The 12317-nt window shown below is 47.4% G+C and overlaps 1 protein-coding gene across 1 annotated transcript in view; it reads left to right on the plus strand.

The window, feature by feature from the left end:
• LOC144685340 (uncharacterized) overlaps positions 1 to 12317 on the plus strand; it is a 156351-nt gene that overhangs the window by 110909 nt on the left and 33125 nt on the right. The window contains exon 11 of the mRNA XM_078549748.1: positions 11815 to 11886. Within this exon, the coding sequence (XP_078405874.1) occupies positions 11815 to 11886 (72 nt within the window). The remainder of the gene's footprint in view (positions 1 to 11814; positions 11887 to 12317) is intronic.

The following is a 12317-nucleotide window of genomic DNA, read 5'->3' on the forward strand; positions in this document are numbered from 1 at the left end:
CTGACCAAACGTGTGTGGGAGGAGGTGGCCGAGAGTGTGAGCTCCCATGATGTGGTGCAGCGCACAAGGGCCCTGTGCCATAAAAGACTCAACAACCTCCTGTGCTCGGGAAGGGTGAGTACCATGTTGGCTGAGGTCACTTAATGCAACCGTCACCCTTTCCCACACACCCCCTCTTCCTCCGCAACTCTGAGTACAGTACGGCATTGAATACTCCACGGCATGTTTCCCTCGTTGGGTGTGCCAGAAGATATTGCCCATGCCTGGTTCACGCTGAGAGGGTTGAGCTAGGGTGGGTTCTGCACCCGCAGCATGTGTGACACTGACACCCAGAGTATAGAATGTGGGTGAAACTCAAGGATCTGCACCTAGGTATAGTGCTGGAACTGGGAAACATGTCAAAGTCAGGGTGCTAACATGCTGGGAGCAGAGCTTCCAGGTGGTGGGGCACCAATCCATCTGCTGGTCTTTGGGCTCCACGTGCTTGTGCCACCTTGCTTAGCAAAGTTACACCTTGTGGTGCCACATGTGAAAGAGGCAGCATTTGGGCAAGGGTGGGGTCAGCCCTGGCTTGTTTGGGTGAGTGTGCAGCAGCTGCGGGGTAACGAAGAACTGGAGTCCTGCAATGTCCCACTCTGGTTGGGGTGGCAGGGATGCGATGGGAATCCAGGTACAGGGTGGACTAATCAATGCTTCTCTCTCCTTTTCAGGAGAAGACTGCGCACAATTCCGCAGACTGGATGCAGACTGGCCAAGGCCAAGCCCAGTTGGCGACCCTGATACCTTTTAAGCAGCAGGCTATGGATCTGGAGAGGCGCCGTGCCCCCAGGTCCACTGGTGGCGGTGAGGCTGGGGTGCCACGGGGAGATATGTTTGGCGGGCACTCAGGTCACTATATGTGTCCAAAGACATGGCACTGCTGAATGCTCAGTGATTGAAGTTTGCAACATGGGTTGACCATTGATTATGGAAGGATGAGCGCATAATGACACGAGGGACAGGCATGCAAAGTGGCATTGTCTGCACTGTAACTAATCAAATGCACTTGTCCTTCCTTTCAGCATTACCAGAGCAGGGCCGAGAGGAGGAGACAGAGGGGCCACCTCTCACATCTGAGGGCCCAGAGGAAATCCACTCACCAGCGTCACACCAACTCTGCCAGGCAGGCACCAGCGCAGCTACTAGCACCTCGATGGGAATTAGATCTTCAGCTAGTGTCCCGGGGCACGGCGGAGAGGGCACTTCACACTCACTTATTGTGCTGGCAGAAACAGAGACAGTCGGAGGACTGCTGGGGACCAGGCATATACTTGGTTAGTGGCTGATAATGTGCCTCTGGAGTCATCCGTGAGGCAGCAAATGCTGGAAGTGCAGCAGTGTATGTGGGAGGATCTGGCGGAGATACATGAGGCTATGTGTGGCACAGAGCCCGTGCATGAGGAGTCCACGCGGAGCATCACCGATGCATTGAGCCTCATAGCCGAGCGCCATGCTTCCTCCGTGAAGAGAGTGGTGACTCTCGTGGAGAAGCTCCTCCAGGAGAACAATCAAGGCCTCCTGGGGTTGTGCTCAGACCTGCAAGCCCTCACAGCAGTATTGACCTCAGCTGGTCATTGCCCGTGTGGGAGATGGTTTGGGCACCAAGTATCCCAGCTCGGTGCCCGTCCATCTACGGTGAGCAAGGAGGTCTGAAGCGACCTCATGTCGGCGCAGCAGCTGCCTGTCGTCTCGGGCAGCTTTCAGGGCACTCCAGATGAGGGCAGCAGCTCCTCCATCCTTCTGCCAGTGACCGGGGCATCCGATGAGGCTGCGGCAACTGGGGAGATGCCAGCTGTGGAACTGGCCAGTCCCTCCCAGACGGGGCCATCAAAGGCTCCACAGGCCAGACGACTTCTGCCAAGGTTATCGAGGCCAACAGGACAGCACTTTGAGCTGCCTCAGATGCCAGTGCCAGCGAGGGGACAGTACCTAGACGTAGCACCCATAAGCATAAATTTAAGGCACCCTAGGCACACCACGGGTTTCTCACTGGTGCTTTTATGTTGCCCCTTAGTAGTTTATTGAAGACTTGGTGTGATGTGCAAACCTTTTTTTTTGGTTTATGAAGTTACATTTGTTCTCTCAATAAATTTTGATATGTTGCCATGCCTCAGAGTGATTCCTTACTTCTGCAAGTGGATGGGAGCCCATGATATTATGAATGAGTTGTTTGACATTGAGGTTTATTGACAAGGGCCTTAGTTAATGTTGCTATCCAGGCAGATTTAGCACTCAGGTATCGAGTATCGAGCCTTCAGCCCTGGTGTGTGTTGAAGGTCCATCTGTGGTGGGCACGCTGAAGGTTCTTTGGATTAAAGCCTCCTGGGTATCCCTGCCTCCCTGGAGGATGCCCGGGTCAGCGTCTACTCCCTCAATGTTCTCTTGTTCGTGCTCATCCTCAGACTCACCACTGGACTCATCGTGTGCATCTGGAGCAACTGTGTCTACGCCTTCCTTGTCCACTGCGTCACCCCTTTCCAGCGCCAGATTGTGGAGAGCGCAGCATGCAACCACTATCAGCGACACATGATCTGGGGGTATTGGAGTGCGCCCCCTGAGTGGTCCAGGCATCGGAAGCACATCTTGAGGAGACCGACGATTCTCTTCACCACAGCCCTTGTGGAGGCATGGCTCCTATTGTACCACTGCTCAGCCTCTGTTCTTGGATGGCAGAGAGGCGTCATGAGCCACCTTTTGAGGGGATAGCCCTTGTCACCAAAGAGCCTTGGCACCTGGGAGTATCTGAGTATGTAAGCGTTGTGGGAGCTGCCTGGGTACCTTGCACAGACTTGCAGAATCTGCAGCTTGTGATCACACACTATCTGCACGTTCATGGAGTGGAATCCCTTCCTGTTGATGAAGGCACCGGGCCCACCTGCTGGCGCCTTGATGGCCACATGTGTGCAGTCTATAGCACCCTGGACATGGGGGAAGCCAGCAATGGCCGTGAAGCCTCTGGCTCCTTCTGTCTGGCTGGCCTCGTTCCAGCGGTAGTGAATGAAGGTCAATGCACACCTGAATAGAGCATCTGTCACCTGCTTGACACAAGTATGAACAGCTGATTGGGAGACTCCGCAAAGATCACCCACCAACCTCTGGAAAGAGCCAGAGGCATAGAAGTTGAGGGCAGCTCTGACATTTAGCGCCACTGGCATGGGGTGTCCACCCGCACAGTTAGCGGAGATCTCAGGGCCTATCACCTGACAAATGGTGGTGACTCTTCCTTGAGAGATGGTGCCTCCTTCGGCACTGCACCTCAGACATATTGAGGTAGCTGCTTTGCCGCCTCTATACCCTGACAGCAGGTTAGTGGTGTCTTCTGCGGCATCTTCCGTCTTGGACTTCCTGCTGGCTCTGCACCCCTTGTGCCTGCGCCTCTCCTCCCAAAGTTGGCTCCCCTGGAGGCTGAACGTGGACTCCTGGCCTCCTACCCCTTCTGGCCCTCCCTTCCTCCTCAGAGGAGGTGCCTCCAGTGGAGAGCACAGCTCCCATTCCCAGGCTAAAGGAAGGCTTCCTGAAAGCTGAATGCCCCAGAAATGATATTTACTGTAGAGTCCTGACCTGAAGGCTTTTACTCCTGTCCAAGCAGCTGGAATGAGTTTTGAAGTATTCCTGCTCACGCCAGCAAGTATCAGTAACTTTCACAATTAAATACCTGACAGATAACATTTGCGACCCCACTCACCCCTCTTATCCCGCCCGTGGATGAGGTTTATACAAGTGTCTCCTATCCGCCTGCCCGTTGCGCCCATGCGATGTCCTGAAGATCACATGAGCTCCGAAAAATTGCAATCAATTGCTGCTTCAAGGGCCTTAAGTACATAAATAATTAATGGCGGGCGTGCATCCGAGAACTTCACACGCCCACCCACCTAAATATCGCGTTGGTGTGCCGAGACATCAAGACGCTCACCCGACGTCACCGCTCGTCATTTTATGCATCGGCGTGCGGGGCCCGCCGCCGAACACCAACGGGAAAATTCTGGCCATTATCACATTAGAAAGTAGGTCCGATAGACAATACAAAGTTATACCTCTTAAATCATTCCCAATGTAAAGAGACTTGTCAATTAAAAGTTCAGATGATTAAATGCAATTTTATTTTCAGCTGAGGGTGAATATTTATTCATTTTTGTGGGACGTTTAGTTGGACATAAAAATGTCTTTTAGTGTCAGATACTAAACAAATCAAATTAGTAAATGGGGCAATTTGATGACTGAAAAACAAGTAAGTAATATATGGAAATGTCAATGGGTTTATGTATTTTATATAGCTTAACCTAGTGTTCCTATTATCAGTTGTTAAAAATTATTACATTCTAGCCCTTGCATTATCTATCGCACATCTAAGGTGGATTTTTAACTTTTATCTGTGGCAAATAAAAAGCGTGATAGCGAATTGTCCATCCAATTTTCATTTCAATATAAAAGAAACTCAGGCACATTATAAAAGGGGCAGTCAGTTCACTATCACCTAATTTTTGCCCAGTGCTAGAAGTTAAAAATACTACTCCTAATGAGATTTGATAACTTCTTATTTTTTCCTTTTATTGCTTTGATTTCTTTATTCCTTCACTTATCTAAACAAAGAACAAATTCAGAAAAATGGCACAAAGTATTTCCTAACTGCTCAGATAATCTTGAGGACACAGCAGAAGGTCATGGGGAAGTATATAGTGATGGCCTGGGAAGAGGTGAGTAAATAGACAAAGGCCAGAATCTTCGGCTCGGTGAGCAGGGGTGGGGCCCGCTCGCCGGTGCGTAAAATGACACGCGGTGACGTCAGACGTGTATCCCGATGTCACCGCGCATCATTCTGATTTTCAGATCGGCAGGCGCACACCGAAGTGGGCTGTGTGCCCACCAGACTGTCAAAGACCAATAAGGGCCCGCCCATGTAAAATGACAGCACGCAGCCGATCACAGGTGCCGATTGACTGCGCGCCCACTCCCGCCCAACCCTCCCCCCGACAGGGAGAAATTTCTCCCCAAAAGCAGTGAAGTAACAATTCAGTGATAACATACCCTAGTATTTTGGGAGCTTGCTGAATCCACCAGTCTCGACCAAACATCTAATTTGTGGAGAGGCTGGTTCCATTCTTATTATAGCCAGAGAAGCAATTGCAATGGCTTCTCTTCCTGCTGCCACATCATTACCTTTACTATCCCCCAAGGATCTATCCTTGGCCCCTCCTACTTCTCACGTACATGCTGACCCTTGATGACATTATCCAAAAGCACAACATTGATTTTCATGGGCAGAACCTTAGGGGACCCCACCGACAAGTTTGAAGATGGGGTGGGGACAGGAGAGGGGAATTCTGCAAAATTCTCCAGATGGCCTTTCTACCACCCTCCTGCCCACCCCCAAATTGTCCGTAATATTATGGCATGTGGGCAAGGCGAAGGGAAGCCCACCTGCCCCCGCCCCAATTGAGGCCCTGAAGCGACCAATTAATGGCCACTTAAGGGCTACTTCCCTCCCCGGATGTAATGTGGAAGCTGGCAGGGGGTGTTCAGGGACAGGAGGGAAGCCCAGCAGGTTATGTTGCTTGGGCCTTGGGCGAGATTGGAGGGAGCGCCTCCATTATGGGTCCCCTTTTGAAATTGGGCACCCCTCTCCAAGGTCTGGGGCCCCTGGGTGCTCTCTCTCCCACCTTGCCCTCAAAGCATGACCCCCCCACCCCACCCCCACTCCCCCTGGGACTCCCTTCCCCTCCCTGCCATGAAACTCCACACTTGCCTCCATCCTGGGGCGCCAGCACTTTGACTGGTGGGACTGCTTGTAGTCCCGGTGGCATTGCTGAGACTACAGAACTGCCATCAGATTGGCCGGCAGCTCTCTGAGACGGGACTTCCACTGAAGGGAGGGCAGAAATCCCACCTAATGCCAATTAATGCTCCTTCCCACGACTGGAAAAATTCTGTCCCATATGTACACTGATGACACCTAGCTTTATTTCACCATCATCTCGCTTGACTCCTCCACTGTTGCTAAACTGTAAGATTTATGTTCGGTTCGGACTTGACAAAAGAGTCAACAATGAGGTCATTGATTTGTAACAAGTTGGAAAGATTCATTGGCCAGAATCTTTGGCCCAGCGAGCGGGGGAGGGTCCCACTCGCCGACGCACGGTGACATCAGGCGTGTGTTCCGACGTCACCGTACGTCATTCCGATTTTCAGCTCGGCGGGCACGCAGCCAACTCCGGTGTGCACCCGCCGAACTGTCAAAGGCCTATTAAGGCCATTTAAAAACTAATTAAACTACTTAACATAGCTGCCCGTCCAACCTTAAGGTTGACAGGCAGGCGAAGAGCCCAGGTGGCCTTTGGCATTTTTCATGAAACCTCGTCCATGGAGAGAAATAAAGAATTTCACACAGAATCACAGTGCAGAAGAGGCCCTTTGGCCCATCGAGTCTGCGCCAGACATGTCCCAGCTCATGTGACACTTTCATATGAGGGGACATGTCCTAAATTTTTATTTCTGTTATTAAAAGTTTTGAAACTCAAACTGATCTCCCTGAGGCAGCTCTGTGTCTCAAGGAGATTTCTGCGCTCTTTCGCGCACATCACTCAGCCTACTCCCCCTGCCCGCACAGGGAGTGCTCAGCGCTTCCGGGTGTGCATCACGCTGGGTGGGCCTTAATTGGCCCACCCACATAAAATGGCGGCACGCAGCTGATCATGGGCGGTGATCGGCTGCACGACCCCCCCCCGACGAGGAGAAAATTCTCCCCATTAAGTTTAGAAGTATAAGACTTAACAAACTAGGCTGTAATTGTTAGGTTTAGACAGGCTTTACCTTTCATTTCAAAGTTGGAAGTGGAGCATACAGACTGATCAGACTTCTCCTTCTCATAACTTCTAGCTTGTAGTTCTTGTGCCACCAAGAGGCTGTCTTCAATGGTTTTCTTTTTCTCTGTCTAGCAAACCTGATCAAGAGGGTCTCTTTTATCTCTAGTTGTAGTTTTTTTGCCGTTAGTGTATTACATGCTACTGATGTTTGCAGCTGTATTATTGCATTACCAGAATCCTTTTTCAGTTACTTTATCACACAGCACTGTTGCTCATAGCTGCTGCTTCATATGTAGCCATCAGGACCAGTAATGACAGTCCCATGACATATATGATTAGGAAAGACTTTAAATCTATAATGAGCAAATGCTGTCACCCAAAGGAATAAGTAAATGTATGATTCCCTTAATTTTGTGACAGTTCACCATGCCACTATTATTTGAAGGATGAGGCTGACTGTATATCTTGTTACACAGGGAGCTAGCAAACCCACGGCCTTCCTGGCTAATGATCCCATTGAATTCTGGTACAATTACCATGCTGAAGCAGATTCCAATGTTTAAACACATTGGACAGAATTTTAAATGCCAAGGGGAGACAAGCATGGGGTTAAATCCCCAAAAAACTACGCTGGTTTAGAAACATGACATGATCCCAGCCCCTGTAAAGTTCAAATATTCAAGCAGGTAATTAACTTTGAATTTAACACTACACTCTGACTTTAACAGCCAACACATGAGTTTCCAAGGTTTCTGCATCTTGCCAGGGTCAAAGAGGTGAATGCACAACAGAAAGTGCTTCTCCAGTGGAACTGACAGGCTGAGAAGCATTCAGACAATATCCCCATCCTCAATGATGAGAGAGCCCAGTACATCAGTGCAAAAGATAAGGCTGAAGCATGTGCTACAATCTTCAGCCAGAAAAGCCGAGTGGATTATCCATCTCAGCCTCCTCCAGAGGTCCCCAGCATCACAGATGCCAGTCTTTAGCCAATTCGATTCACTCCACGTGATATCAAGAAACAGCTGAAGGCACTGGATGCTGCAAAGGCTATGGGCCCTGACAATATTCCGGCAATAGTAGTGAAGACTTGTGCTCCAGAACATGCTGTGCCCCTAGCCAATTCCAACCCTGTTCCAATACAGCTGCAACACTGGCATCTACCCAGCTATGTGGAAAATTGCCTAGGTATGTCCTGTACACAAAAAGCAGGACAAATCCAACCTAACCAATTACCGCCCCATCAGTCTACTCCCCATCATCAGTAAAATAATGGAAGGGGTCATCAACAGTGCTATCAAGCGGCACTTGCTTAGCAATAATCTGCTCACTGACACGCAGTTTGGCCCAGGTCAGCTCCTGACCTCATTACAGCCTTGTTTAAAACATGGACAAAAGAGCTGAACTCCTGAGGTGAGGTGAGAGTCACTGCCCTTGACATCAAGGCTGCATTTGTCAGAGTGTGGCATCAAGGAGCCCTAGCAGAACTGAAGTAAATGGGAATCGGGGAAAACTCTCTGCTGGTTGGAGTCATACCTAGCACAAAGGAAGATGGATTTGGTTGTTGGAGGTCAGTCACCTCAGATTCAGGACATCACAGGGAACCGCAGGGGTTCCTCAGGGTAGTGTCCTGGGCCAGACCGTCTTCAGCTGCTTCATCAATGATCTTCCTTCCATCATAAGGCCAGAAGTGGGGATGTTCATTAATGGTTGCACAATGTTCAGTACCATACACGACTCCTCAGATACTGAAGCAGTCCATGTCCAAATGCAGCAAGACTTGGACAATTTCCAGGCTTGGGCTGACAAGTGGCAAGTAACACTCGCGCCACACAAATGTCAGGCAATGACCATCTCCAACAAGAGAGAATCCGACCATCTCCCCGTGATGTTCAATGGCATTACCATCACTGAATCCCCCACTATCAACATCCTGGGGGTTACCATTAACCAGATACTGAACTGGACTAGCCATATAAATACTGTGGCTACAAGGGCTGGTCAGAGGCTATGAATCATGCGATGAGTAGCCCACCTCCTGACTCCCCAAAACCTGTCCACCATTTACAAAGCACAAGTCAGGAGTGTGATGGAATACTACCCACTTACCTGGATGTGTGTAGCTCCCACAACACTCAGGAAACTTGACACCGTCCAGGACAAAGCAGCCCGCTTGATTGGCACCACATCCACAAACATTCACTCCCTCCACCACTGACGCACAGTAGCAGCAGTGTATACCATCTACAAGATGCACTGCAGGAATTCACCAAGGCTGCTATGACAGCACCTTCCAAACCCAAGACCACTACCATCTAGAAGGACAAGGGCAGCAGATAAATGGGAACACCACCACTTGGAAGTTCCCTTCCAAGTCACTCACCATCCTGACTTGGAAACATATCGCCATTCCTTCAGTGTGGCTCGGTCAAAATCCTGGAACTCCCTGTCGGAGATAAATCACACCGAGGCATCATTTCGTACATAGAAACCCCATTTATTACTTGTGCACAAGGGAGACAGTACAATGAGAGCTACTGTACAGTCTCGTAGCAGAATACACGCAGACTTGTTAAAGGCATTTTTACAGCCAATCAGTAAATTTTGCACAAACCTATCCGCTTATTTGCATAAGTTAACTGACCAATCCATGTTCCAGTAAATTTCCATTTCCCTCACAACAGATGTTTGGTTACGCAGTTGCTTATCACAACCCTGATTACATTCGGTCTGAGAAAGAACAAAATGGAATGTCTCAGGGCTCATCCTACAACTGTGGTCAGACAAGATGGTATTGTTTCTCAAGGTTGGAATATTTTTCTCTTAGGCCTAGGCATACAATTCAACTTCTCCATTAACCCTTCCAGCACCAAATGGGTTCCCTGCAGTTGCCTAGGCCACCACATCCCTTCCTAACAGCACTGTGGGTGTATCTACACTACATGGACTGTAGTGATTCAAGAAGGCAGCTCACCACCACCTTTTCAAGGGCAATTAGGGTTGGGCAATAAATGCTGGCCCCACCAGCAAAGCCCAAATCCCATGAATGAATAAAAAAAAGCTCACGGGTGTCAAGAACAGGGTTGCCTGCATTTTGAATGGAGAAGATCAGCTTATAAGTGGATGTGAAGAGGCACAGTGGAGCAGAGATCACAGGAAAAGTCAAAAAACTTTTAACGAACTCTCAAATTCCTACCCTACCCTGCATTCCAAGTCTCCATCTGCCCTCTAAAATGCGAAAGGTCTGTTCTTTCTATTTTTTTCAACTGTGAAAGTTACTGTCCAAACAGCAGCCAGAGCAATGGCTGCCGAAGCAAGTCAGAAGGTGGCCTGCACTTCCAAGGACTCGCCTCCATTTCTACCACCACAGCCCATCCCAACCACACATAGGTGGGCAAACCCATCCCTGATCCTATTTACAGCTCCTGTTTACCAACATACCATAAAGTTTCTGCTTCCTGTAGCTTCGCAACCCAGGAACAAACCCACTTCCCGATTCCTGCCTCTACTGCGAAAATCTGGTCCGTTGAGTTTCTTGCTCCATAAACTGATTTGAATGGATATTCACATGTTGGTAGCAAATGTCTCCTATGATGCCGTGCTCTAAGAGAAAGGCTATAGGTGGTTGTTAAAGGGAAATTAACTCTGATGGCTTCACCTCACATGATAGCACAGAAATTTAAGGCTGAATGTTTCCCCCAATTGTCTTAGGGTCAAAAATTATTTGCTTGTGGAAAGAAACAGCTTGCCTTTGCAGCAACTGAAATCTGTAATATCCTTCAAATCAGTTTTTTTTTAACTTTCATGTAAAAATTATAAAGCTAAAAAGTTGAGATTGTTAAAACTTTAATGGCATTAAATAAAAGAGATGGATGGATGATTCATGTGACTGAAAGGCCAATTACTTTCACCAGAAACCTGCAGACAGGCACTATCATCACTGCATACATAAAAGATACAGAAAAGTATGTTTCAGCAAACATAAGGTATAGCTGACTTGGGTCAAACTGAGTTTTAAAATTATTCTGAACTATGAAAGAAACACAAATGTGCTTCTCGCACTGGCAATTCATCAAGAAGGAATGGTGGGGTTGTGAGGTTGTCTGTGCCAATTGGAAGTGTTGAAAAAGGATACTAAGGGTTACCAGTCTTTCAACTCTAACTATTATTCATGAACAGTGGGCTTATAATTTGTGAAACATAAATGCTAGCCATATATGAAAAATAGTTGAAGGATTCATTTTCAAGGTACAAGGGAGTATTCTTCATATTCACAGAATTGTAGAGCTAAAACCTTCTCAATACCGACTGCCTCACACAGGAAATGAGAATATGAACAGTACAAGTTGAGAAGGACTCAATTTAATATCCCAAATATAATAGTGCATCAATTTCATTTAAAATTTTGTTGTAATTTAAACTTTTTCAGCCTTGATTTCTGCAACATGTCTCTGGTGGGAGACTGGTAGAGCCTTGGGGAAACAGTGTAAGCAGCTAAATGTGGTCATTTGTTTAGGGTTTCCTCTAAAATACTGTTGAAAATACAGCAGGAGACCAGGACAATCCTTTGTAATTTCTGAGCCCCTATCATATTGATAATAAAATTAATGTGTTCTTTTCAGGCATGAATTTTTTCCCATGTGACACTAATGTGTCATTTCCATGGAAACATAGAGGGGGAGAGAGGGTGCTAGAATGTAGTCATAGGACATAATGCTAACCAAAAAGGGGAAAGAAATTCGGCGAGGAACCTGCCTGGAGAAGCTCAGATACTCTTGAATATATTAAATGTTATTCTTATTGCTTGTGAAGAGCAAGCTGATAAGAATAAACAAAAACCTAAGGTAATGGCTTTACCAAAATACTTTAAAGAACATAGATAAGTGGAAAAGATCACCTATTATGATTCAGAATATAATTGTGAAAATATGACATGCATGTTAGTAACATGAGTGATCCTTTAACTGACTTTCAGAAATGACAGTTTTAAAAAGACCTGAATTCTTCAAAGCACCTTCATATTCAGACAAAGATGATAATACCACAGGTCAGTCGCTTGGTTTTACCTGTACAATAGCATGGATTGCAGATGAATAGAAATATCTTTCTCTGCCATTAATATAACTGGTAATCATTCTTGTACTTAAATATTTATATATTTTGCACAATTTTATTTATGATTTTCTAATGACTACTCAACTTCCATGATGGGAATTGTGGGTATGTGCCAATGCAGTCCAGATCTATAAGCACCAGAAGGTCAGCTACAATCCTTGATCTGAGCTGAGTTAACTGATCTAGGCTACAGCAGTCGTTGTCCACAAAAATTAGCCTTTACACCATTGAACTACGGAAAAGAAAAACAGCCAAAGTTCCCAATCCTCTGAGCTCAACTGGAAAACGTATGTGTATGTTAAATAAGTACATGATTAAACTCTCCAAGTGCGAATATCCGAATGATAATCTCCTCCAGTCTCT

Source organism: Cetorhinus maximus, chromosome 10 (genome assembly GCF_964194155.1).
Source record: "Cetorhinus maximus chromosome 10, sCetMax3.hap1.1, whole genome shotgun sequence".
Taxonomy (NCBI): Eukaryota; Metazoa; Chordata; class Chondrichthyes; order Lamniformes; family Cetorhinidae; genus Cetorhinus; species Cetorhinus maximus.